The sequence below is a fragment of the Rattus norvegicus genome, chromosome 7, assembly GCF_036323735.1.
Source record: "Rattus norvegicus strain BN/NHsdMcwi chromosome 7, GRCr8, whole genome shotgun sequence".
In the NCBI taxonomy this organism is placed as follows: Eukaryota; Metazoa; Chordata; class Mammalia; order Rodentia; family Muridae; genus Rattus; species Rattus norvegicus.
In genome coordinates, this window is record NC_086025.1 from 9,299,763 (window position 1) to 9,327,432 (window position 27,670).

The 27,670-nt window shown below is 51.3% G+C and overlaps 1 protein-coding gene and 1 long non-coding RNA gene across 3 annotated transcripts; one reads left to right on the forward strand and one right to left on the reverse strand.

Moving 5' to 3' along the window:
* The first annotated feature begins 4,618 nt into the window (after nucleotides 1-4,618).
* On the forward strand, nucleotides 4,619-21,395 carry Sgta (small glutamine rich tetratricopeptide repeat co-chaperone alpha). 2 transcript variants are annotated; one of them, XM_006240996.4, is made up of 12 exons: nucleotides 4,619-4,763; nucleotides 12,828-12,959; nucleotides 14,188-14,294; nucleotides 14,461-14,548; nucleotides 15,933-16,032; nucleotides 16,470-16,574; nucleotides 16,771-16,909; nucleotides 17,275-17,337; nucleotides 17,990-18,027; nucleotides 19,165-19,254; nucleotides 19,471-19,593; nucleotides 20,448-21,395. In XM_006240996.4, exons 1-11 carry the CDS (start codon nucleotides 4,634-4,636, stop codon nucleotides 19,586-19,588), a joined length of 1,110 nt encoding a protein of 369 aa, XP_006241058.3. In that variant the 5' UTR covers nucleotides 4,619-4,633; the 3' UTR covers nucleotides 19,589-19,593; nucleotides 20,448-21,395. The 2 variants fall into 2 exon arrangements, with proteins under 2 accessions (XP_006241058.3, NP_073194.1); NM_022703.3 differs by having other exon boundaries at nucleotides 4,736-4,763; nucleotides 14,464-14,548; nucleotides 20,448-20,652.
* LOC120093771 (uncharacterized) lies at nucleotides 10,853-14,193 on the reverse strand. Its single transcript, XR_005487454.2, has 3 exons — nucleotides 13,604-14,193; nucleotides 12,250-12,676; nucleotides 10,853-11,094 (listed from the first exon to the last, which is right to left on the reverse strand). It is a non-coding gene; the product is annotated as an uncharacterized LOC120093771 (long non-coding RNA).
* Nucleotides 21,396-27,670: the final 6,275 nt, after the last annotated feature.

Consider the following 27,670-nt stretch of genomic DNA (forward strand, 5'->3'; position numbering starts at 1 on the left):
CTTTGTCCCTTATCCCTCCCCTTTGTCCCTCTGAGGCAAACACATCTCCTTTGTGCAGAGAACTTGGTCCTGGAGTATCCTGAGTGACATTGGGGTTCCCTACCAGAAGTGACAGAATTAGGAGATGTGAGCTTTGTTAGTATTTCTTCTAGGTCCCTCCCTACAGTTACCTAGCAATAGCCAGGTACAAGTCTGGTTGACAGAGAAGGACCCTCTATACCTCCTCTTTCTCTCTCCCTTTCTTCCTTTCTTTTTCTCTCCCTGTACACACACACACACACACACACACACACACACACACACACACCACTTGTTCCCATTCTCAGCTGACCTCTTTCCTACTCTTTGTCCTTCTCTGTCCCCTTTCTTTCTCTGCCTTTACTCCTTTTCCCACTCCTACTTGCCTTGTCCCAAATAAATTTCACTTTATACTAGGCGGGGGGGGGGGTTACCTCAGCATGTGCCCACTAAGGCACCCCTTCCACCACACCGTTGCCACGTTACAAAACAAATCAGCCTTGTTGTGTCACTAGGGGTGGGCTTTGGAGGTCTGAGAGGCTCAGGCCAGGTCCAATGACACTCTCTCTCTTCCTGGTGCTTGCTGATCTGCATATAGAGCTCTCAGCTCCATCTCCAGCACCATGTCTGCCTGTGATAAAAGTGGATTAAACCTGGGCTGGAGAGATGGCTCAGCAGTTAAGAATACTGACTGCTCTTCCAGAGGCCCTGAGTTCAATTCTCAGCAACCACATGGTAGCTCACAACCATCTGTAATGGGATCCAATGCCCTCTTCTGGTGTGTCCGAAGACAGCCACAGTGTATTTATATACACAAAATAAAAATAAATCTTAAAAAAAAAAAGGATGGATTAAACCTCTTAACCCGTAATCCAGTCCCAACTAAATGATTTCCCTTACAAGTTACCATGGTCATGGTGTCTCTTCACAGCAATACAATACTAAGACATCACTCCTATTTTTCTTTGTGTGCATGTGTGGGCAGTGGCATTTGAGATGTGACCTCATCCAGTAGCTCCTGCCCAATGGTCCTTCTGCCTCAGTCTCCCCAGTGCTCATAGGAGCCACTATGTGGGACTCATATTTTTCATTGCTTGAGAATTTTCACTTTAGTTCAGTGTTCATGCATTCGGTTTCCTGTGTCTGTTTTTATTTCTTTCACATTTTTCCATTCATCATCAGTGAGGGAACAGAGACACAGTTGCACTGTTACCGTGTGTGACCTTATCTTTCAGGACTTGGCTAGGACCTACACAAAGATTCATGACTTAGATGAGGAAAGAATTTGTGAGTGGCCTATAAATGAATTATTCTTTTTTTAAAAAGGGTTATTTACTTATCTTATGCATGTGAATACAATGTCACTGTCTTTGGACACACCAGAAGAGGGCCTAAGATCCCATTACGGATGGTTGGGAGCCACCATGTGGTTGCTGGTGGTTGAACTCATGACCTCTGGAAGAGCAGTCAGTGTTCTTTACCACTGAGCCATGTCTGCAGTCTGAATTATGCTTAATATAAATGTTACTAATGAATTAATCCAGTGGCTGTATTTCTTTATGTTATACTATTCCCCAATAATCACACAGAAAAAAAAAACAACCCTATTTATAAAACTCCATTTCAATAGTGGCCTTAGGTTAAATGCCTTAGTTTTCTTTTTTTTTTTTTTTTTTTTTTTTTTTTTTGGTTCTTTTTTTCGGAGCTGGGGACCGAACACAGGGCCTTGCACTTCCTAGGTAAGTGCTCTACCACTGAGCTAAATCCCCAGCCCCACGCCTTAGTTTTCTATGCTACTCTGGTTACCTCCTAGCCGGTCCCACCATAGTTGCATATTATTATTGATCTGGCTCTCTGGGCTTCAGGTGTGTTTCCATGACCTCTCTCCCGACTCCTTCCTCTTGGCTCTAAATCTTCCATCCTCCTCACTTATCTGAACCTCCCTTACTCCCTCTCTCCTTCCTCTGGGTGACTCGTGTCCTACACTAGTCTCTGTTCTTCTCAGCCATTGGGTGATGAGCATTTATTGACAAGGCCGAGAATAAACAGTAAGAATTGTTCACACAAACTTGTCACAGGAAACTCTTGGTATAAGGACTACAATGCCCTGTCCTGAGATTGACACAGATACCAGGGCAGAGAGATCAGCACTTAAATAACACAAGGGTAAACTTTGCATAATGCTCAAAGACACTATGCCTATGGTGGCCTGCAGTGGCTATTCCTGGTTGTCAACTTGACCATATCTAGAATGAACTACAATCCAGAATTGGAAGGATTACTTTTGATCCTAATCTCGAGGCTGGGAGACAAATTTCTGACCTGGATCTTGAGGCAAAGTGGCTATGAATCCCAGGAGCTTAAGGCAAGGAAATCTCTGAGTTCAAGGTCACCTGGGACAAAGCAAGTCCCAGACCCAGCCGTGGTGGGACACACCTTTAATCTGGGACACACCTTCTGCTGGAGACCTACATAAGGACATTGGAAGAAAGAAGAGCTCCTCTCTCTGGGACAGAGCCACTGCTAGATCCTTGGGAGTTAGACTACATACTGTAAGCCATCCCTTACTATATAGAGACTACCCGTAAGTTCTGCGACTCTAGAGAACCTTGACTAAGACATAGCTAGTTCAAGAAGCAGAGTTGCGATTCGATGAGATGATTTGGTACAGACCGTCATGGGACGGGGGCAGTGGGAGTCAAGGCAGGACCTGGAACAGGCTACACAGATCCACAGTCAAAAGCAGAGAGAGACAAATGCCAGTGTCTTTCCATGCCTGTTTCCTAAGGCATGGCACCACCTACAATGGACCCGGGCGTTCTCACATCACGGCTACCCCATCAGCAGACCAACTTCATCTAGGCACTTCGTGAAGACTCTTGCTAAGTGATTCTAAGTTAAAACTAAGCTAATGTGATAAAAATCAGAAATCACAGGTGTTTCATTAAGTCTATATCCTTTCCCTGTAAAGGGAATTCTTGGTGAGATTTCTGGAAAATAGTATGTTATCAGCCTGGAAAGAGGAGAAACCTTAAAGAGTTGGTAGTTGCCCTGGAGTGGCTGCAGCTGACTGTGAATGGGGCCACATCTTCTCTCCTCTCAGGTCCCTCACCGCTGCCCAGGTTTTCTATCCTGACTTACTGCACATCTCACATCCCTAACCAACCCCGGACACCCAGTGTTGTAATTATAACTGCACCATATCAATGGTAGAGTGTGTGTGTAGGGGATTAACAGAAGAAGGGGATATCGGCACTTGGACAGTGATGCAGGGGGATGGACATAAGTTCATGTTTTTCTTTTTTGCTTCCAAGACAGGGTTTCTCTGTGTGGCCCTACCTGTGCTGGAACTCACAGAGATCCTCCTGCCTCTGCCTCCTGAGTGCTGGGATTAAAGGTGAGCACCACGACAGCCCTCCTGGATTTCTGCAAGTTTATGGTCAGCCTGAGCTGTATAGTAAGACCTAGCAAAACAAAAATAGGAGAGATAGCTCACTGGTGAAGAGTACATATAGCAAGCTGGGTAGTGCAGTTTGAGGCCAGCCTAGTCTACAGAGTGACACACTGTGTTATAATAATAATAATAATAATAATTTATATTTATATTATTAATATTTATATTATTATTATTATTATTATATATAAACACACCAGAAAAGGGCATCAGATCTCATTACAGGTGGTTGTGAGCCACCATGTGGTTGCTGGGATTTGAACTCAGGACCTCAGGAAGAGCAGTCAGTGCTCTTAACCGCTGAGCCATTCTCCAGCCCCTACATTGTCTCTTAAAAAAAAAAAAAAGTGCTTATAGCTTTCAGAAGGGTCTGGATGGGACTGCTCCCAACTCTAGCCTTGGGAATTCCAATGCCCTCTTCTGGCCTCTGCAGGCACTGTATTCCCATGCAGACACCCACACAAAGACACAACTCAAAATTAAAGGTAAACCATTTTTACTTTTTGAGACAGGTTTTTCTGTGTAGTCTTGGATAACATGGAACTGGCTCTGTAGACCACACTTGCCTCAAACTCACAGCCATTCCCCTGCCTCTCCAGTGCTGGGATTAAAGGTGTGCACCACCACTGCCTGGCTGATAATCATTAATTTTTTTCTTTTAGGCATCAGAAAGAAGTTGAGGTATGGAAAAGATAAATCTGTAAACAGGTCTCAAATATAAAATAAAATGACTGAAGTAGATTGCTTAGTGGTAATCAACACTACTTTCACAGAAAGTGGGATATGCCAGTTTCTAAGATTGGCGAGGTGGATGAAGAGTTCAGGGCCAGGCTGGGCTAGTGAGGCTGTCATTTTAAAAAAGAAAAAAGAAAAAAATTAAGAAAACAAAACCAATAACTTCATAGCACCAGTTGGTGGCTTTGAATCAGACTTGAGGAAAGCAGCTAAATCACGTGACCGACTCCGTACCACGTGGTCTGCCTTAGTGCCTCTGGGGTCCGCCGCCGCCCCACAGCGCTTTAGGCCTGACCCGCTTGCTGCCCGTCAGACTAACTTCCGGTCTTCGTGACGTCTCCAGAGGGCAGTTTCCATAACAACCATCTTGTGCCCGCCTTCGTGTGATGTCACTTCTGTTTTAGAGCGAAGGGAGCACTTGGTCGCATGCGCAAAAGGAATCTACACAGGAAATGTTTTTTTCTGCGCAGGCGTGGTGATCCTGAGGGCGGGGCTTGGCTGCGCCGCGGTGCGCAGGCGCAGCCGTCGGTGGGTCGGGTCTTCGGTCGACTGAGAGGTGAGGCTGGGGGCTCCGCCGCGCCCCGGGTGGGCGTAGGTGTCTGTGGGTGTAGCTTCGCGGCACTTGGAAACCCCTGAAACAAAGGTGGTTTGTGATCGGGACTTCTTCGCCCTTCAGGGTCACGTGAGCGGGCGGCTCAGAAGGGAAACTGAGGCAGGCGGCGTCCCGCACCCTCCTACACCCCCCGTCACTTTTTCTCACGAAAAGGCCAGCGTTTAGGTGTGAGGGGCGGATCTCAGTTTCCTCGGGGCCCCTCTGGGCCCCTCGGGTCTAAGACCCTCTCACATCGCCATTCCTCACCCTGGTGACCTTGATTAGCCTGTTGCCTGCTCACAGCCTCAGTTTTCCTCTTCTGTACAATGGACGTTGTCACCACCGTCTGAGCGGTTGTCGGTGCTCGTTCCCATTTGGAGGGTGTGTTTGATTCGGGTGCCAAAGGTAGGCAGCGTGTGGGGTTGAAGGGCAGAGAGCCAGCAGCTGTCTGCCTGCTGTGCACTCTAGGACAGGGTCGCTTATCCTCTCTGAGGAGCTGTTCTCCTAAATCATGGTAAGGCAGGTGTGCTGACACACAGGCAGAGGCAGGAGGATCGTGGTGACTTCCGTGCCAGCAAGGACTACATACTTTGTCTTAGAAAACAAAAACAACCAAAAGCAAAGGCTCTAAGGAATAGCCTGGACCTTTGGTCCATAACCTGTGTATAATCCAGTCTTTCATTTGAGAGAGGTAGGCAGCTGGATCACTGGGAGTTCAGGCCCAGCTTGGGATAGCCAAGACCTAGCCTTGGATACCTACATGGACGGCAATGTGAGACCGTTTGAAAATGAATAGCCTAATTAGTTTTAGCTAGTTTGTTTTTTGAGACAAGGTCTTCATCTGTTTCTAACTCTCCTGGAACTCACTATGTAGACTAGGCTGGTCTTAACTCCTGCCTCTGCCCAGGATTGGACCTGGCTCTACCACATCTGGCATCATAATCAATTTCAAAAGTATGTTAGTGTGGTTCCGTTTAGTTGTGGGCTGGGTTGCTGGCTGTCATCTCAGATTGTAGGGGGCTGAGGCAGAAAGATGGGAGTGGAGTTCAAGGCCATGTTGGGTTACATGGTGAAATCCTCCTGTCTCAAAAGCTAGGTCATGGTGGTGCCCGACTTTGATCCTAGCACTCAGCAGGCAGAGAGAGGAGGATCTCAGATTTCAAGGTCAGCCTGGTCTATACAGTGAGTTCCGGGACAGCCAGATTGAGAGTCCCTGTCCTGAAAAACCGAAAACCAAAATGAAATGTTAGCAAGGATAAAAACAAAGTCATGTCTCTGTCACCTGGAGGTTGATTGTCCTATGGTCCATTAGCAAAGGTCTGGTGGCCTGGTGAGGACACCAGTGTTGAGATGACTTTCCTGCTTTGCTCTGTCCCGATCTCTGGTTATGTGTTTGATCCGTCTTTCCTTTTCTTGGTCATTCGTTCTCATCTACAGGGACCCTGGGCAGTGCGTGTGGGCGTTAGTGATCGGTGTAACTGAAGGGGCATCTGATGGGACACTGACATTGGATGGGGTTGGGAACGTTGCCCACAGAACAGTGCTTCTACTGGGGAAACAACTCAGTGAGCAACGTGCCTGCACTCACCCATGAGAAAGCCAAAAGTGCTGGAGGCACTTGGAATTTCAGTGCAGGGAAGGTAGGAGGTGGGCAGATCCTGGGCTCTTGGGACAGCCTGGGCTCTTGGGACAACCTGCCTCGTTCCCTCATTCAGCCCTGTGTCCCGGGGACAGACACTGTCTCTAAAAGATGACATGCTGCCTGGAGGGGATCTACCTCTGGTCTCCACATGTGTGTGGACACACACATACACACCCCACACTCACCACACATAACCACATCATAGTCACTCACATATCACTTATATGTACACACACATGCACGACACACATACACCTCACACACTCAAATACACACAGATACATCACAGACACATGTATACCACATACACTCAGGTATACATACACATTTACATGCACACACATATATACATACTACACACACATACATATACACACCACATACATCTGCATACCACATATACACACATCACTCATACACACACATGCACCATACACACATAATAAACACATACATCACAGACACATATACACCAATACACTCAGGTACACACACACACACACACACACACCATACATATACATACATAAACACACTCAAATACACATGGACACACGCATGCGAGCATGCACACACACCAGTGCACTGGTAGCCGACAGTGAAGCACACCTATAATTCTAGAACTCCGGAAGCAGACTTGGGGGATGGCCCTAAATTCGAGCCTAGCCAATGGTGCATATTGAGTGCTGATGTTAAAATGGAGCCCAAGCCCAGTGGCTCCTCACCATCAAGGCCTCTACGTAGGCTGTGTTGGTCCCAAGATTGTGTGTGCACCTGTTTCGTAGGATAAGGGATCGTCTACTGGACTGCATCCTGGAGCTGCTGTCTGAGGGCCCAGCTGGTGTTCTGTGGCAAGATTTTGGCTCCCCCTGAGCTATGTGCCAGGCCTTCCTGGTATTTGTTTGGAGACAGGGTCTCTTGCATGCAAGGGCTTAACTGAGCGACAGTCAGCCACTGGGACTTGGCCCAGGCAGCTTCACCAGACTTCAGTGGGACTCTGTGGCCAAGGCCAGCGGTTGCCACACTGATCTTCAGGGAAGCTGAGAGGTTAGGGGAGCAGGCAGAGACAGTCTGTCAGCCAGGCCACTTTTGTACTCACGGGAGTCCTCCTGCCTCGGCCTGCCAAGTACTCAGGCTTTGCTGGTGCTGGAGGTGCAATGGCTGCCTGTCCGGAGCGTTTCCTGACGTGATCCTGCACTCCTGAGTATGGAACTGGGGACCCAGGAAGTTCTGAGTGCCAAGGACTCAGGCCAAGGGTTCATCATAGCATTTCCTGGCAGAGTGTCACACACCAGCCACATGTAATCCAGGCTGCCCTCTGACTGTAGCCGAGGTTAGCATTGAACCCCTAATCCTCCCAAGTGCTGGGATGACAGGCATGTGTGGGCATGCTCAGCTTTTTGTTTTAAGATTTATTCTTGATTTTGTGTGTGCGCACTCGTGAAGTGCATGCACGCGCACAGAGCCTACGGGGGCCAGAAGAGGGTGTTCGGTCCTGTGGAGCTGGAGTTGCAGGTGGTTGTAAATGGCTCATGTAGTTGCTGGGAACTGAACCCTCTGGAAAAGCAGCAGTGCTGAGCAGTGAGTTGTCCCTACCGCCTGCTCTATTTTCTGAGACAAACTCTGTGCAGCCCAGGCTGGCTTTAAGCTTCTGAGCAGCATCCTTTTTTTTTTTTTCTTTTTCTTTTTCTTTTTTTCGGAGCTGGGGACCGAACCCAGGGCCTTGTACTTGCTAGGCAAGCGCTCTACCACTGAGCTAAATCCCCAATCCCCTGAGCAGCATCCTTGAGTGTTGGGATCACAGGCCTGGGTCTCAGCCTCTGCCCAGCTAGGTTTTCATAAGGTGAGGGGCTCTTCTCCCCAGGAGACTTCACGTAGCTTAGAGACCTGCCTTCTCAGCTTGCCACTTGCCACTACTGTGATGTGGATGGGACCTGGGGTTCGAGCAACTCCAGAGTGTTCTGGGTACACAGATTGAGATGAGGCCTGAGGCTGTCACAGGTGTGGGAGCAGGGTAGGACTGGGTGGTGTAGCTCTCAGGTTGTTTTTTTTTTTAATATTTATTTTATTTATAATATATATAAGTACACTGTAGATGTCTTCAGACACACCAGAAGAGGGCATCAGATGGTTGTGAGCCACCATGTGGTTGCTGGGATTTGAACTCAGGACCTCTGGAAGAGCAGTCAGTGCTCTTAGCCACTGAGCCATCTCTCCAGCCCAGCTCTCAGGTTTTTAATTTGGTGTGGGGGAGGCCCACCTTGATCTTTGGGAGGTTTGGAGTGCCACAACCTCTGTCCCCACAGCAGGTACATGTGTAGGGTCTCTCAAGGTCTTTGGGGCTGTGTACTGTGACATCTTCTTGCCTTGCAGATGGACAGGGAGTGTGGGTTGGGGAGCTGCTGTATATGGAAGGAGGCTGGGTGCAGTCAGGCAAGGCAAGGGCAGGGCCTGCAAGGTCTCTGGGGTGATGCCCCTCATTGTGAGCTCGCTTGCCTTTTCAGCTTCCTTGTCCTGGACAGGGGCCGGACACTCGTGAGCTGTGCTGGGTTCGGTTTGGATTTGCACAAGCTGGGATGGACCTTGATTTGTTGAGTGGGCTAGCCTCAGACTTTTCCAGCCTCTTCCCTTGAGGCAGGCACCTCTGACGCTGGAACTAGGTTGGTGGCCAGCAAAATCCAGCCATGCTCCTGTGTCCCCTCACGCACCTGATGCCAAGGTCACTGGTCTGTTCATACAAACACAGCCAGCGTGTTGGGTGGGTGCTGGGGATCTGAAGCAGGGTTGCCCACCTGCCTAGCAGGGTCTTTCCCACTTAGCCACCTGGCCTGTGTGTGCCAAGGTTTGGGGTTTGGTTCCGTCCTCAGTGAGCTGGATTGAGGTGGAGACAGTGAGTCTGGGGCTGCATGGCCACACTGTGTGTCAGAACAAACAGGAGGGACAGAGATGTGCATGAGCAGTGAGGGGTATTGGACTGTTCTCCCAGGGGAACCCTGGGACTAGGTGGTGCTGCCTTCTCACCCCTGTGCCCCACAGCCCAGACCATGCCTGGGTGGTGGGCAGCTGCAGTCATGAAACCCACACTGTTCTGAGATAATAGGCCTTTGAGAGTCTTGTCCCTTAGCCAGAAAGAACCTCGCCAAACCCACAGGCCTGGGTTATGAGAACTGGGCCCTCATGACCGCAGAGGGAAGTCAATGGATGTCAGGTGCTGGACACCCCCAGTGGAGGCAGTTTGTGGCCTAAAGGGTCATTGGGTCACAGCTGGGTGGGGTGGGGCCTTGTTAGGGCTACTGTCCCTCCTGAGTGGTGACTGCCTGCTGGCTCACAGACCCATGTTGTGGACCCGCAAATCAGGTCTGGTAACGCAATAGCAAGCCCCACCTCTTCACTCAGAGGATCTCCATGTCCTCCATGGAAGACAGATGTTCTCTGACAGGACAAACATATATTCCTGATCTTTTCCCACTCCACACTGGGTGCTCCCTGGTCAGACATCACCCTGGGTTCCTTGTCTCTACCCTAGCCCTGGGTGATAAGTGTATTCCATGCCTAGCTTCATACATGGGTGCTAGGGTTTTGAATTCGGGTCCTCATGTTTGCAGAGCAAGCATTGTGCCCACTATGCCATCTCCCAGCTCCAGTTATTGCTTACATTTACGTGTATGTGTGGGTGCCATAGCACTGTCTGTGTGACAGTCAGGACAGCTCAGGAGTCAGCTCTCCTCCGTGGGACCCAGGCTTGGGCAAGCTCGCTTATCGACTAAGCCACCTTTCTGGCCCACTTAGTCAAGGTCTCACCATGACCCAGGCCAGCCTAGAGCTTGCTGTCCCTGCCTCAGCTCCAGAGTGCTGGGAGGACAGGTGGGTCTGTCCTGCCTGGCAGGCTCCTGTCCAGTGGATGCTTGTGTGGAGAGGCTTCCTTTTGGAAGAGCTAAAGGTCCAGCTTTGTCCTCTGACTTCAGCCCACCGCCCTTGTTTGATCCCTAGGTTGTGTCTCTGGTGGTCCATCTGTCCTTATAGCTGGACCCTGAGGCCAGGTCTGAGCTAGCTGTATTATCGTAGAGCACTGGCAGGAGGATGGAGGGTCCTCTAGAGATGGAGCAGAGCTCACTTTTTTTTTTTTTCTTTTTCTTTTTTTCGGAGCTGGGGACCGAACAAACCCAGGGCCTTGCGCTTGCTAGGCAAGTGCTCTACCACTGAGCTAAATCCCCAACCCCCAGAACTCACTCTTGATCCTGGGTGGCGGGCAGGTGGCTTCTGAGGGGAGCGGCTGTTGCAGGCCCATTCCATTTCTGTCTTCATACAGGGTCCCCATGGAGAAGGGTCTCAAATATACATTATAGTAATGTTTTCAGGCTAGGGCCAAAAGTTGCCAGGCAAGAACTAGGGACTGAGCGGCCACCTCTGCTGGATTTAAAAGCTTGTTTATTTGTGTGCCTGTGTCTAGGGCAGAGGGTGTAAGATCCCTGGGGCTGGATCTGTGGGTGCGGGGAACTGGGGGTGCAGATCCTCTGCAAGAGCAGCTTAGCCTCTGAGACATTCTCTGCCTTCAGCTATGTGTTTTCTTACTTGTCTTGAGCCAAGGTCTCCTCATGTCGCCGTGGCTGGCCTCTGACTCCCAGCAGTCTGCTCGCCTCGGCCTCCCCAGTGCTGGGAATAAAGATGTGTGTCAGCACACACCATCCCAGTCCTTACTGGTCAACTCAGACTGACAACTCAACACTGCTCTCCTGCCTCAGACACCTGAGGATCACAGGCTTGGGCCACGTGCCCATCTACATTTTTCTGTTTTGTTTTAACTTGTTTAACTCTGGCCTCACTTTAACCTGGTCATCTCTGTGAAGACCCTGTCTCCAAAGGCAGGCAGTTATACTTGGCTTCTGTGGTTCAGGCTCTCCATTTAGAAGCTATGGGGACACTGTGGCAGGTGATGCTTATGGGATCCAGGGCTGTGGGTACCAGCCTGGGAGCAGTCTCCCAAAATGCTTCTTCGTGTTAGCTTGAGATCAGACTCCTCTCCTCTCAGGTATTGGTCCAAGAATGTTTCTAGAATGTTCTTTTAGGTGCTAGTTGAGGGGCTGAGAGCACAGCAGTAGCTGGTGCAGCTGGCATGCATGGCCTCATGCTGGGCCGCCCAGGCCAGGCAAGCATGTCTGTAGTAGTTGACCAGCACCCACCAGTGCCTGAAGTCACTCAGCCTGGTGGGAACAGGGGCCACAGAAGGATGTACCCACATCACTGCCTCCACTCCAGAATCTGCCACCCTGTTCACCCACCACCTATAAATATCTGTTGGCTTCATGTCTATAGGTGACAGAAGGAAAATGAGGCATGGGGTGCTGAGCTGGGCATACGATTGAGTGGCTGTGAGCTTTCTATAAGCCACGCTTCGCAGATGCCGCACACAGGGGGCTATGACGTGGAGCTTAGAGGCCCACAGAGCCTCTTACTCATTGGCTTTGAGAGTCCCATGCCTATGGTTTTTGACCCAGAGCTGAGCTAGCCTCTCGATTACATGTAGGACTATGGTGGCTGTCATGTGATCACATGCTAGGTGCCAAAACTCTGGGCCAGTTTCTGTCTTAGACTAGAGGCCACAAGTCTGAACTGGCATGGCAGAGCCCCATCCCTCCAGCTTCCAAGTGTCTGTCTTTGTGCCCTTGCCTCTGTCCTGTGATGTCTGCTGCTGTGCAGCTGTCCACACTCTCTCCGAGGGCGCCTGTCAGTGCCAGCCCACCCCTAATGGCTCCCTCTGAGGCTCAGGGGTGTGGCCTCGACATCGTGCCCACTTCTCTGCTGGCTCACCTGGTGCCAGGTCAGCTCATTTCCGGGGAACTGAAGACACCTGCTGCCTCTGAAGGTTTCCTGGGCTGAAGTCACTCCTAGGTGGTCACAAGAGCCACATTTAGCTGTCCCTCTGGAGTCCAGAACTGTCCTGGTGTCACCACACAGCATTGGCAGGGACCTTGCAGACCAGGGCTGTGAGCTGCAGCACCTCCCAAGCTTTGGGTATAGGGTGGGTCGACAAGCTGGGGCTCCCAGCAAACAGCCCTGCTCGCCATGCTGGGTGCACTGACTGGCTGATGCTGCAGAAGGCTGAGTTGAGGAAAGAGAGCCCAGAGGCAGCACTGTCAGCTCAAGGTGTACTCTCCTCTCCAGTACCATGCTGCAGTGATGGAGTCGTTTCTGTGTGACAGGCAAGTCTGTGGCTCCATGCCCAGGGCGTCCCCACCTGTCATGGGGGAGGAAGGAAGGCTCCACACAGTGGCCCTGACACTAGGACTGACCATTTCTGGTAGTGGTCAGGTGCCAGGGACCCATGACACAAGGACAGATTTTCTCATCGCTGGCTCCTCGCCTAACACTCTGGGCTCTCCCCACAGATCCTGAGCAGTGCCACCTCACCAGCCTCGAGATGGACAACAGGAAGCGCCTGGCCTATGCCATCATCCAGTTCCTGCATGGCCAGCTGCGGCACGGTGGGCTCTCGTCCGACGCCCAGGAGAGCCTAGAGGGTAAGTTGGGCTGCTGCCCTGCCAGCCTCTGCCAGGGCTCAGACACCACAGCCAGCCTGCCCGTGGGCTCCAGCCTCCAGGGCTCCTGTACTCTTCCTTGGCTCACGGTGAGAGTGGTGGGTATCTGACATCTCGCTGGTGCCCTGGCTCTCCTTGCTCTCCTCTCTGGCAGACTGAGTCCCCAGTTCTCTGTGGGCAGCGGAGGTACGTGTTCGTGCTCCTCAGCCCCTAATGTGCCCGTGACCCATGTCTCACAGGACAGTGGTTCCTGGGGGCAGCCTCAGTAGCCAGTGGGCCCTGGTATGGGCCTCCTTTGTTGAGGGCATGGCTTGTACTTCCCCCATTGTTAGCATATTCCTGGGGAGACGTGACATGCATTTGCCTCTGATGGGATAAACCAAACATAGATAGCACCAAAAAGCCCAGTAAGTCACTTACAGGAGCAGAAACCACTCCAGACTGCTGTGACCCCAGAGACCATCCCAGCGTGGGTGGCAGCTCCCTAAGCCACAGATTGCAGGCTTGGGGCAGGCCTTTCTTAAACTCCGCATCTCTGAAGCTCAGGGCAACCTTCCTCCTTATGTGTATGAGAGGGCCTCCTACATCTGCTCTGTTTAGAAGCTCCAGAAACTCGAGTTACTCACTTCCTGTCTTAGCCAACTTCCCTGCAGCATGACAGTTTCTCTCCAAGAACTGCATATCCACAGCATGGATGCCACTTCTGAGAAGGGTGGCTGCCCCAGGCCATAGGGACACTAACCTCTCCACAGTGCCTTGCACTGTTCCCAAAGACAGACCTTTGCTGATAGTTGAGGTCACACCAAGCCCCAGCATTGTGACCCCACAGAGGGTACACCCCGCTCGGGCCTCTGCCTTCAGGAACTCGACAGGAGCAGACTAGTGAGCATGTGTGTCTTGAGAGACTGACTGGGGGTGACTGAGAAGGACTGAGGTACAGGGCCAGGTGCTTCAGGCCTGTTTGGAGACATGACAGCTGGGCTGGGGCTTGGTGGGAAGAGCACTGACCTAGTTGTGTGTAAGGGAGGGCACCTCTGTTACCCAGCACTCAGAAATGGGTGCAAGTGGATCAGGGTTTCTGGGACGTGCTTGTTACATAGAGAGTTCAAGGGCACCCTAGGCTACATGAGCGTCTATCTCAAGGAAAATGGAAGATGCCAGAACTTCCTGTGGGCTCCAGTGAGGCTGGCTTATCTCATATCCCACACAGTTGCCATCCAGTGTCTGGAAACAGCCTTTGGGGTGACGCTGGAGGACAGTGACCTTGCTCTCCCGCAGACCCTGCCAGAGATATTTGAAGCAGCCACTGCCAGCAAGGTGAGCCCGGCTTCCCTTGACTGTGGTCACGATGACAACGTGCGTGGGTGTTTGGACTTGACCAGGTCACCAGCCATCCTGTGCTGAGGCTTGACAGTGCTCTGGGCTGTGTGGCATCCTGCAAGGGCAGGTGTGGCAGGGCACAGTGGGATTGTTTTACCCCTAGCAGGAGATGCCACAGGACCCGAGGGGCCCTGACAGGACACCACCCTCTGAGGAGGACTCAGCTGAGGCAGAGCGCCTTAAAACAGAAGGTGAGGGAGACAGATGTCCCCATGGGGCCTGTGCAAAGTGCTGAAGGGATATAGCCAAGGTCATCGAGGTCCCAGTGGTGGGGGTGGGGCTGCTTTTAGAAGTGCATGGGGTCGAGGGGAGCTGGAGAGATGGTGTGGCAGTTAGAAACATGCATTGTTCCTACAGGGGTCTTGGGCAGCTTCCCAGTACTCTCTTGGGCAGCTAGCTCACAGTTGGTGCTAAACCCAGCTTTGGGGTCAGTGCCCTCTTTTGGTGTCTGTGGGCACTGCACCTGCATACATCACACACACACACACACACACACACACACACACACACACACACACACACACACACACACACACCACTCAGAATAATATATGTATATCCAGCTTTAAAGTGGCAGACTTAGGCAAATCTCTTAAGTTCAAGACAAGCCCAATCCACATGGTGCATTTAGGCCACCCAGAATTACATCATAAGACTTTATCCACGGGGCTGGAGAGATGGCTCAGCGGTTAAGAGCACTGACTGCTCTTCCAGAGGTCCTGAATTCAAATCCCAGCAACCACATGGTGACTCACAACCACCTGTAATGAGCTCTGATGCCCTCTTCTGGTGTGTCTGAAGACAGCTACAGTGTACTCATATATAATAAATCTTTAAAAAAAAAAAAAAAGACTTTATCCACAAAACAAAACAGAAAAGATATTTTAAAAAGAAATTAAGAAAGAGCGTGGTGTGGTGGCTCGCACCTTTAACCAGAGCACTTAGGAGTATTTCTGTGAGATCGAGGCCAGCCTGGTCTACAGAGCAGTCCCAGGACAGACAGGACTACACAGAGACCCTGTCTCAGGCAACCCAGAAGGAACAGAGAAAGCCCCCATGGCCTGTGGCTAGTGGGTCTCACCCCAATCATATGCTCAGGCAGACCCCAAGCAGTTCTTTTATTGCAGGCCAGGAATGACCCCCAGAGCAGGGGGGCTTGGCATTTAACCCAGGCTGGCCCTCCCTATCCATGGCTCTGCATGGGATGTGTTTGGCTGGAAAACAAGCTTGCCTAAGCTGGATTTTTGTCGTCACCAGATGCTGCAGCGAACTACCATGCACCTGGCACTACCACCATGTACCCGACACACATGAAGCTGGTGTCTGTCCCCAGTACCACATTCACCGGGCTTAGTGTCATATCTGTCATCTCCACATAGGGGGAGGTGGGGGTGGGGAGGATCAGAAGCTGGTTGCATCATAAGTTTGAGGACAGCCTAGGATGCACGACCCCGCACCTGAAAATAGTCCCAGTGTCACCTGAGGATTGAATCTCCCTTTGGGACTCTTAGACCAGAGGAGATAGGTGCTGGATGGGCAGCATGGGCCAGCCTGGGCTCCTGTCTCTCCCTGCAGGTAACGAGCAGATGAAGTTGGAAAACTTTGAGGCAGCAGTGCACCTCTATGGCAAAGCCATTGAGCTCAACCCCGCCAACGCCGTTTACTTCTGTAACAGGTGTGGATGGGGCCAGAGGGCACGGGGGAGCGATGGGGGGAGCAGTGGGTGTGGGGTTCCGACTGCAGAGCCACAGCTCAGCGCTGAGAGCGGAGGTCAGGAGTGACATCATTTTGAGGTGACATGACGCTCACACGGGATCCTGAGCTGTGTAGCCAGTCTAGTCCAGCAGACACATGGACGGCGCAGATGTGCCTGTCCTTGTGGCTCTGGTTGACAGGCAGGCTACCCTTCAGCTGCTGTGATCTCCTCCAGCTTGGTTTAGTGTGAGGCAGGGTGTCACGGAGCCCTGCACACCTGCCGAGTCCTGTGTGGGCTTTGAGCCTCTGGTCCCAGTGTGGTGGGCTACAGCACCCACCTTCCTGCCACAGACCAGCGCCTAGCGAGGCCTGCTGTGGAGGCCCTGGGGTCTCCTACTGATGGCTTCCTCTCTCCAGAGCTGCGGCCTACAGCAAGCTGGGAAACTACGTGGGGGCGGTACAGGACTGTGAGCGCGCCATTGGCATTGATCCCGGGTACAGCAAGGCCTATGGCCGCATGGGGTGAGTGCAGCGAGCTGTGGTCCAGCTGGACAGTCAGCAGCAGGTCCCCCCACACCAGTGTAGAGCCCTTCCCCTGTGTGGCTCTCTGTCCTCCCGTGTGAATTCATTGTTTTCCCCAACCTAGACAGGGTGGGTTGGCACTAGGTCCCATCTGGCCCCCATTATGGCTCACCTGGAACTCTTTTTTTTTCCCCAGCCTTGCGCTGTCCAGCCTGAACAAACATGCGGAGGCTGTGGCGTACTACAAGAAGGCCCTGGAGCTGGACCCTGACAACGACACGTACAAGTCCAACCTCAAGATCGCAGAGCTGAAGTTACGGGAGGCGCCGAGCCCTGTGAGCCTATCCCTTGAGGGGGATGATGGGGGGGGGGGGGGCAGGCTGGAGCCCCTGCTCTGGGCGTGGGAAGGGTAGTGCTGAGGCTGGTGAGGATACCTGGGATACTGTGGGTAGAAATATCTGCAAGGATGACGTTCAGACATTCCTCATGGGTCCTCAGACACAGGGCAGGACGCTGGGTTGGTGGGTCATGGAGCCAGGGCCATGCAGCAGGGACCTTTTGGTCTGTGAGGTGGTAATAGGTGCGATGGCCACAGACACGGTGCAGCCTGCCCTGTGTTCACAGTGACGGGCGGCCTTGTTGGGACCAGAGTGGCCAGCCTGGCTCCAGACTAGATCACTGACTGATGCTTCTCCTGCAGACGGGCGGCGTGGGCAGCTTAGACATCGCTGGCCTGCTGAACAACCCGCACTTCATCACTATGGTAGGCACGCACCTTTAGCTCCCTGCCTCAGGCCTGCCTCCTGGTGAGGTATCTCAGGACATCTGGGGCCCACGGGAGCCCACGGGGAGTGCATCGGGAGCCTCACTGCAGGAAGAGCAAGCCTACAGCACAGTATGCCTGCTGGGTCCCTGCAAGGCCACAGCTGTGGTCTCACCATTCTCTCTGTACCGTGGGTGCCGCCGCATCAGTTAGGAGGAGCTGTTGTGCATCCTTGCTGAATGTGTTCTGTCTGGAGCAGGACTCTTGGAAGAAGGGGGGTGGGGACGCCCCTAGGAGGGGTGTGGCCTCTGCCTGCTGCTGTGTGTGTGACTGAAGCAGCATCCGTGTAGTCCAGGGCTTCTCGGGAGCACACATAGCTGTTTCTAGGCTGACTTCAGCTCGGCATGGTGCTACAGGACTGAGAGCCACTGGGGCACGGAGACAGGATGACCAGTTCAGACCAGCCTGGGTGTCACCCCGCAGGAGCGTGGGCACAGCTCTGGTGTCCTGCATGTGGGAGGTGTGCGGACCAGAGCCCTTCTCAGCATTGCAGAGGAAGGAATTAGTGTCTGTGAGAGACTGCCCAGGGAGTGAGTCTGTCTGTCTGCCTGCCTCCGAGGTTGCTGACTCCCATGCCTTCTGTTCTTCTTAGGCTTCGAGCTTAATGAACAGCCCCCAGCTCCAGCAGCTGTAAGTGACCCTGCCCTGGTGCTTCTGTACTACAACACAGTGACAGCAGTGTGTCTCTGGTGTTTTAACATTTACTTTATGTGTGTGGATGTGTGTAAGTCTGTGTACTATGTGTGCAGTGCCCAATGCGGCCAGATGGGGCATCAGGTCCCCTGGTGCTGGAGTTAGATGGTTGTGACCACTGCGCGGGGCATGTGACCCTCATTTTTTTTTTTTTTTCCTTTCTTTTTTCTTTTTTCCGGAGCTGGGGACCAAACCCAGGGCCTTGCGCTTGCTAGGCAAGCATTCTACTACTGAGCTAAATCCCCAACCCCCTCATCTTTTTTTTAAATGAGAGTAGCCAGAGCTCCAACTGTAGAACCATTCCCTATTTATTTATTTAGTTAGTTAGTTAGTTAGTTAATCCTTATTTTTTAATGTATTTTGATGAGAGAAAGCCTGAGTTTTCCAGCTTGCCTGGAACTCTGTAGGCTAAGCTGACCTTGAACTAGCCGGTTGGATGAAGTGGACTAGCCCAGCATTTACGTCGAATGAGACTGGCATTGTGGGCTGCCACAGTGTCACTCAGCTGCTACTACTGTCTTACTTGGAGAGCCTTCTGTCCCCATGAACCATTGTCCAGCTTCTCCCCACATCCCAACCCCAACAATTGTATGTTGTCTCTCCGTTGACCCTCATCGAATGCAGGCCTCGGGCCTGGCTCTCACACTGAAACAGCATTCTTGGTGTCCCTTTGTGCTACAGTGTGAGTCAGAGCCATGTTCCTGTTCAGGACTGTGTAATGTTCAGTGTGTCTCGTTCTGACCACTGTGAACATGGTAATGTTAGTCTTGTTCCCAGATTGGGATCCCTGGGGCAGCTCTGCCTTGGTGAAGAGTAGCGGGGCTGGTTTTCCTCTCCAGTCATACAGGATTCTCTCACCATCACTCACTGTTGGTGTTCCTGGCTTGTTCTCCATGGGGTGTCCAAGTTGTATTTCACTTCCTGGCAGCTCCCCACAGTGTCAGCCATGGCCACCACGTGTCGACCCAGCTTAGAACCTGAGAAAGAAGGGGGCGTGGCAGTGGGGCTGGACCGGGAGTTATGGGGGGCAGCGGGCAGTGGCTGTGGCCCTGTGCTCAGTTCTTTCCCCTGCAGCATGTCGGGAATGATCTCTGGAGGCCATAACCCTCTGGGCACCCCAGGCAGCAGTCCACAGCACAGTGACCTGGCCAGTCTCATCCAGGCGTGAGTACTACTTGGATGGCTCTGATGGCTGGGAAGGGGCTGGCACTCACGACTCGGGTGTGTGAGGGAGTCAGCAGGAGGGTATGTGTGTGAGAATGGGAGAGACGGCCTGAGCAAGGAAGGCCCGTGCACTTGAGGGCAGGGCGTGGGAGGGTGGCCTAGTAAGGAGGGCCCAGTAGGAGTGGGGAAGCATAGTCTGTGTCTTGGGTATCGCAGGGGCCAGCAGTTTGCACAGCAGATGCAGCAGCAGAACCCAGAGTTCGTGGAGCAAATCCGGAGCCAGGTGGTGCGCAGCCGGACACCCAGTGCCAGCCACGAGGAGCAGCAAGAGTGACAACGGTGAGACCACTGTGCTGGGTCCTTGCCTGTGAGGACCCCGGGATTTTCTGTCCAGAATGGAGTGGTGACCCCACTTTTACCATTCCATCATTTTAGTAAATATTTTTGTTTATTTATTTATGTGTACGAGTACACTGTAGCTGTCTTCAGACACACCAGAAGAGGATATTGGATCCCATTACAGATGGTTGTGAGCCACCATGTGGTTGCTAGGATTTGAACTCAGGACCTCTGGAAGAGCAGTCAGTACTTTTAACCATGGAGCCAACTTTCCAGCCCCTTTCTGTCATTTTTTTAATCTCAGTAGTAGGGCAGGTGAACCTAGGGCTTCATATGTGCGGGTGTTCCTCCCTGACCACACCCCCAGCCCCTTACAGGGAGGGAAGGTCTAGGTGGGGGATTCCGGGGCAGGGCTGTACCCCTGCTTATGCCCCAGCTCTGTTTGTATTCTTTTATTCATGTGTTTGTGTGCATGGACATGTATGGTCATGGCCGTTCTCAGGTGTCAGCTTCAGCACCTTTGGAACTGCCTGGCCTGGAGCTTTAAGTTCTCCAAGCTGCTGTGTGACTGGCGGTTTCCAGGGGTGCCCCGTCTGTGGTCCCCGCCTCCTATTCCACTGCTTGACTAGTCATATGGTTCCCCAGTTCTGGTGGTTAGCTTTGTGTCATTTTGGTGTTTGGTCTCGAGCTGCCAAAAGTGCATGCCCCTGCCTCCTCCTCTAGAGTGCTGGATGATAGGTGTGTGCCACCACGTTTGCATATCAAAAGTTTTGCTGAAGCCATGGAGTCCCTGGCTGTCCCTCAATGGACTCCTTGTCTGGCTGTGACTCTCACTGTCCGTCTTCTGTCTGCAGCTGACCCGAGTGGCCCCTCTGCTCCGCGCGCGGCCTCCTGGTGTTTTAGCAATTTCTCCATCGGGCTGCTCAAGAGAGAAACTGGACCTGCATGTTAAGACGGACTCATCCCCCCGCCCTGTGTTCTCTTCATCCCTCCCCCTTTGTTTTTTGTACTCGTAACTGGCTCCACACCTTCCTGGAAGAGTCTACATTTGACTACAAACCAGCACAGTTCCTCCAGCCACTAGGGAAGCTGCAGGGGGAGGGGTTGTGGTGGGTGTGTGGGGTCATTGAGCCCCACACTGCAGGTTCCTCCTAGAGGGACTTGAGTAGCTGACTCTCATCCCCCTCCTTCCAACCCTCCAAGCATCCACTGCCAGCCCAGCAGGGCGCCAGCATCCCATGCCCACCCACGCTTGGATTGCAGGTCCCAGCAGGTGCCCCTGCCTGCCTTATTCCAGTGGCCTGTGCCACATAGGACTGAGGCCTGTGACTTGTGCCCAGCGTGTGGACCGACGATCCGTGTCTCTTCTTCCAGCTTCCCTCCGTCTTCACAGACATCAGCCAGTCCTATTTTGTGTCCAGTCCTGCTCCATCCCCGTCTAGGCAGCAGACACAGACGTTGACCCCTCTGTGCCTGTCCTGTTCTCGATTTCATGGGGATTCAGTGTGTGGGGTTACAGGGAGTTTGAAGTATTGGCCCTCGGACTGTGCCATCAGCCCTGAAACAGCCACCAGCACCATTTCTGTTAAGGGTCAGCCTGTCCAGTGGACGTGGGTATTCCCACGCCCCTTCTTGGCCCTGGGAACAGGTGGTGAGATCGAAAGAGAGCTGACCTGGTAGGGGCCATGATGGCACCAGGCTGTGGCAGGGAATGTCAGAGCAGAGTGTGTCGTAGGTAGCCAGTAGGAAGATGGGCCCTGTGGGCACAGCCCACCTCGGGAATAAAGACAGTGACGACGCTCTGCTCCTGTGTCCGCCTCTGAGCCCCAATGCCCTGAGAGCTAACACACACAACATGGAGGGGCAGGGAACAGCAGACCTCAGATGCAATTGACATGGGCTCTTGAGTGTTTAGCCTGCACACTTCATGGGAAAAGAGGCCTGGAGGCCTAGCCATGCCACCAAGAAGCCAGCCGCCTGCCTGTCCCCTGCTGAGGACCACACTGCAGGGGGCATTTGGGACTCAGAGGGTGCCTGCGGTCAAGTTTCCATAGATGACAGGAAAATGGTGGGCACAGGCAATGTGGGAACCCCAGCTTCTGTGTGGCCAGAAAGACCTCAGCCTGGGTGTAACTACAGTCAGTCCACAGTGTTAGGCCATCCTCCTTGTTGGCAATGCAGATACTTGGCTGGCCAAGCTGGGGTGTAGTAGTGAGAATTGTAAGTGATGGGCACCCCAGAACGTGAGGGCATTGGCCTTCATCTATGTGCCTGTCACATACCCAACCAGATATACTCGTGTGCCCTGAATCAGAAACCATGATGACTTTTTTAATTGGCTGGGCAAGGTGCAAGTCCTTAACCCAGCACTGTGGAGGCAGAGGCAGGCCATCAGGGTGACAGAGAAACCCTGTTTTAAAAATAAGTTGTTGGGGTTGGGGATTTAGCTCAGTGGTAGAGCGCTTGCCTAGCAAGCACAAGGCTCTGGGTTCAGTCCCCAGTTCCGGAAAAAAAAAAAAAAAAGTTGTGGGGAGAAAACCTGTGCTACAGGGTGTGTATGGTTGGTCCTCTCCCAGTGGTGGCACTAAGGTCATCAGGCAATGGTAAGCCCCCTTTACCTCCGGTTGGCCCACCCTTGAGGACTTTGTCCTACCTGTGTGAAGATCCTCATTTCGGAGCATCTTGTCTCCAAGAATTGTCAACAGAAGCCAAGTTGGTCTCTGTTAACAATTCTGTAAACAGAGCAGTTTGGCCTCTGCTTAGAGCCTTGCAGCCCCATAGTAGTTGGGTTTCCTGAGACATGCTCTTAGGTACTGCTCAGGCTAAGTCATGAGCTCAGGGTCTTGCTTCAACCTGAGTGCTGGCATGAGAGGCCCAAGTTTCCATGCCCATCTGAAATTCAACATTGCAGTCAAAAGAAAGCTCAACAACAGGTCAGGGGCTCAGAGGACTTAGGGAATCAGAGTTCAAGGCCACACTTAGCCAAGATCAGCTCATTCAGCCTGTGCTTCTGAATTATAACAGCTCTCTGATGTTCACAGCAGGTACATCTCTGCTGGCCCCTTGAGGATCCCTATAGTGCCTAACCTCTTCTGAGGTCACTGCCCATATCTTTCCCCACCCTCTCTTTAGCCAACTACCCACCAGAGGTAGTAGAAGAAAAAATGGGTGAAGTGGACATGTTTAGAAATAGTTGTTTGGGCAGGAGTTCACTCTTTGTTGTCAGAATATCAGCAGTTCCATTCAAATAGGAATCAGCAGCTGCAGTCTAGTCTTGAGGGTGTCAGATCCCTTTACAGATGGTCATGAGCTACCACGTGGCTACTGGGAATTGAACTCACGACCTCTGGAAGAGCTTTTAACTACTGAACCACCTTTTCAGAGGACTCCGGTTTTGTTCCCAGTGCCTAAGTGGCTCTTCACAAGCAAAGCTGTGGTTCAGAGGGTGTGCTGCCCCCTCTGGCCCCCTGTAGCGCTGCAAAGAATGCACAAAAAACATCCACACACAGAAGGAAATGAATCCAGCATTGGGGAGACACCCGACCAGTACATCTCTGGATTCCAGCACCAGCCTGCCTACATGGTGAGTTCTAGGGTAGCCAGGCTACATAGTGAGACCTTGGCTCAAAGGAAAGGAAAGTCGGTGGATGTCTGGGCCTGTCACTGACAAAATATTTCAAGAACTCCACCTAGAGAGGTTGGGGTTGTTCCAACTGTGGTTAGCAGGGGGCTCTCTGCGCATCAGCCTCCAGGCCTCCTGACTCCCCATCTATTCTTGCAGCATCAGAAAACAGCTTAGCCATCAGGCCTGCAACGTAGAAACACACGTGAGCCTTGCACTCTTTTTTTTTTTTTTTTTCTCAGAGCTGGGGGCCGAACCCAGGGCCTTGTGCTTGCTAGGCAAGCACTCTACCACTGAGCTAAATCCCCAGCCCCGAGCCTTGTACTCTTGGAGCAGGTCGTCCTTGCAGGAACAAGAGGACGTCCTTCAGGCTGGAGATGGCTCAGTGGTTAAGAGCACTGACTGCTCTGCCAGAGGTCCTGCATTCAATTCCCAGCAACCACATAGTGGCTCACAACCATCTGAAATGGGGCCTGATGCCCTCTTCTGGGCATCGACAGTGGGGGGGGGGGGACGACCCTCCAGCTTGAAGTGGCTCAGCTGGCCACCCATTCACAAGTCACAGAGTGACCGTGACAGGACCTGGCTGGTGCAGACTCACAGACAGCAAACTTTGCCTATGGTAGCTGGGGCCTGCATATGAACGTGTGCAGTGCAGCCGAAAAGGTCATTCGTAGGGCTGTGAGCTCCTTTAGGAGGCTGGTTCCCACCTTCCCTTTCCGTTCAACGTCCAAACTACTGAACCATCTCCACTCTTGCCATCTCAGCACTAGGGAGGCTAAGGCAGGAGGACCAAAGGTCAAACTGGACTACAGACCTAGGCCCTGTCTCAAAATTCAAACAAAATAGGTCAACAGTTTGCATGCTTGCTCATAGCTAGACGAAGCCTCCTTCCTTCCTGATAAACAGTCATGTGACCTTAGCCACAGACTTTCACAGTACTTACAGTTGAACTCCTCTGCAGCCCCAGCCAACCGATGGACTGCGTTCCTTTGTCCCTGCACATTTCTCTTGTGTTTGGGTTCCCTTAACTCAAGGTTGGAGGGATTCAACAATGTTGCACATTGTTCAGTCCTTCTGATTGCTGCATACTGTTTCCATGTATAGGCTTATCACAGTATTTTTATCTACTCCTCAATGGATATTAGGGGTTTCAGCTTTTGAACTCCATAGTTTATTTATTTATTTATTTTTGGTTCTTTTTTTCGGAGCTGGGGACCGAACCCAGGGCCTTGCGCTTCCTAGGCAAGCGCTCTACCACTGAGCTAAATCCCCAACCCCTCCATAGTTTAATATATATATATATATATATATATATATATATATATATATATATATATATATATATATATATGGTGGTTTTGTCTGCACATCACTTCTGCCTGGAGTCACAGAGGCTGTGAGAGGAGGTCAGATAGAACTTAAGACTGTGGTGAGGCACCATGTGGTTGCTGGGAATTGAGTCCAATTCCTCTGCAAGAGAAGACAGTGCTGTTAACCACTGAGCTGTCTCCCAGAACCAATTATATCTATAAACGTGATTTTATTAGTTGAGTGTATGAGTATTTTGTCTGCATGTATGCCTGGTAGCCTGGAGGTCACCATCTGCCATCAGATCCCCTGGATCTCGAGTTGTGTGTTGTGAGCTGCCAGTTTGTATCTTTTTTTTTTTTTTTTTTTGGTTCTTTTTGTCGGAGCTGGGGACCGAACCCAGGGCCTTGCACTTCCTAGGCAAGCGCTCTACCACTGAGCTAAATCCCCAACCCCCAGTTTGTATCTTTTAAAAATCTTTAGATAGGTCTCATCTTGTAGCCCAGGATAGCCTCAACATCTCAAATGCCAGAGCTTCAGCTGGGAACCACTCACTCCCAACCCATTTTGAGACCAGTTTTTTTGTCTTAGGGTTTCACTGCTGTGAAGAGATGCCATGAACAAGGTAACTCTTGTAAAGGACATTTAATTGGGACTGGTTACAGATCAGAGGTTCAGTCCATTATCATGGCTGGAAGCATGGCAGCATGCAGGCAGGCATGGTGCTGGAGGAGCCCAGAGTTCTATATCTGAAGGCGCCAGGAGGACACACTGAATCCACACTGAGCAGAGCTTGAGCATAGGAAACCTCAAAAGCCCACCTGCACATGACACACTTCCACCAACAAGGCCATACCTTCTAGTAGTGCCACTCCCTATGGCCAAGCATTCAAACGCATGAATGTATGTGGGCCATACGTACTCAAACTATTACAATCTTTCTATGTAACCCTGAATGTCCTGAAACTCACTATGTTAATCAGGCTGGTATTGAACTCAGATTTACCTGCCTGTACTCTGTCTTCAATGCTGGGAGCAAACAAAGGTTCGCACTACTATGCCTGGCTAATCATACACTTATGAAGTAAATGTTTAAATTGTTATCATTCTGTGTAGGCTTCCACAGTGAGGGCGCAGGCACATATGTGGCATGTGTTTGGAGGTCAGAGTCTCTCCTCTTCCAACCCTGGATGGTCCCAGGTATTGCACTCACTTCACTAGTCTTGTGAGCCAAATTCCTTTGACATACTGACACATCTCAACATCTCCTTAGCCCTTCCCTGTAGGGCATCACATGGTTTTGCCTGACCTTGATCTTAGGAATTAACTGAGGCTGCCTCAATTTTCCAAGTGCTAGGATGGCAGGCACATGCCATTATTTCTTCTAGGCCTTTAAAAAAAAGATAATTTGGGTGTGTTATCCCAGGACTTGGGAGGCAGAAGCAGGCAGATCTCTGAATTTGAGGCTAGCCTGGTCTTTAAAGCAAGTTCTATGGGCAAGCAAGTTCTATGACAGCTAAGGCTACACATAGAAACCCTGTCTGAATAAAACGAAACTGGTGGACAAACAAATCGGTTCAGGATGTTATAATGGCAGTCGATGAACTCAGACCATTAGTCACATGGGGCTGCCAGTCGTATTTGCTTCACAGGGGTGTGGCTGTGCCATAGAACGAGTCAACATTGGACCCCATCTGTACTGTCTGGTAGCCAGGAAGGAGAAAGTCCCCAGACTTCATTGTTCTTCACGCAGTGACTTTAAATATGCTAGTTTAGAAATGACTTTTATCTGAAGACACCTGGACCTCCAGCAACATTCAAGCAGATCGAATTAATCTGGACAATGGAATATTATTTAGCAATTAGAAAGGATCCAGGGTTGGACACATAACTCAGCAGTTAAGAGGACTGGCTGCTCCTGCAGAGAATGAATGTTTGGTTCCCACATTGTGACTCAGGACCACCTGTGACTGCTCCAAGGGCATGCAACACTCTCCTCTGATCTCTCTGGGCACCGGGGACACACACAGCACATAGACTTTCAGTCAAAGCACTCATACACAGAAAATCAAACGAAATAAATCTTTAAAACAAGTAAGTAACTAAGATGGGTAACTGTGGCACATGTTTCTGTTCTGAAATCTCTGGAAGACAGACACAGGTAGATCTCTAAGTTTGAAGCCAGCTTGGTATACAGAGTGAGTTCTAGGACAGCTAGGCACCCTGTCTCAAGAACTAAATAAATACTTAAATAACTGAAAATATTAGAAGCTCAGGCCAGGTACATCAGGGTAAGCTCATGTGTTAGTGTGCCTTGCTTGGTTGTTTTGATACAGTGTCTCACTCTTTCGGCCAGTCCTGAAATATGTAGGTCTTCTGCCTCAGCCTCCTGAGTGTTGGGATGACCAACATGCATCACCATGTGTAAAAATAAAATGTTCTGTAAAGCTTTGATCTGCAGAGAAGAAGAAGCTTCTTCGCCACTTTTGTTCTGTAGCACGGTAAAACCACTGTTTACATAGCACTTACATTGGGTGAGGTGCTCTAGATACAGCAGGAGGCCAGGTACGGTGGCCAAGCACTTGGGAAGTTGATGCAGATGGATTCTAAGCTACCTGCATGCCATTCAGCCTGGGCTTCCCAGCAAGACCGTAGCTCAAACCAATGAATAAATATAAAAATAAGGCATACTGTGTGGTGTCTGTAGGTTCTACTCAGGTGTCATGTTACTTCAGGAGACACTTCCTGGGCTGTAGGTAAATTACAATGTTAGTAACTAGTGATTGAGGAGCACAGTAGACCCCTTGAGCTTGAATTTGTCCTGGCTATCAACAAATATTTGATGGATGCCTGTATCTTCTTCTTAAGCCACGAGGAAGGGTTCAAGAATGTTCCATTCGCTGGAGGAAATCGCTTCCTGCCAAGCCTCCATCCACACTCATTCAGTACCACGCGACCCTGGACAGCTCCGGGATGTAGGCCCTCCTTCCGGAACTATGTCACCAAGTACATGTTTCCTATCGGAACCATTTGGTAGCTGCTTTCAAGTTTAGAAAGGAGGAAACTGCTTTCCGGAGCCGGTAGGCGTTGCAGAATGATTGGCAGTAGTTCCTGCCAATAGACTATGGGTGCTGTCGAATGGCA

Excerpts from the sequence above, each read along its gene's own strand:
- Sgta (XM_006240996.4), top strand. The coding sequence starts at position 4,634 with ATGCGCAAAAGGAATCTACACAGGAAATGTTTTTTTCTGCGCAGGCGT. Across the intron at positions 14,295-14,460 it reads AAGCAGCCACTGCCAGCAAG|CAGGAGATGCCACAGGACCC; the intron begins GTGAGCCCGGCT and ends TTTTACCCCTAG. Across the intron at positions 16,575-16,770 it reads AAGGCCTATGGCCGCATGGG|CCTTGCGCTGTCCAGCCTGA; the intron begins GTGAGTGCAGCG and ends TTTTTTCCCCAG.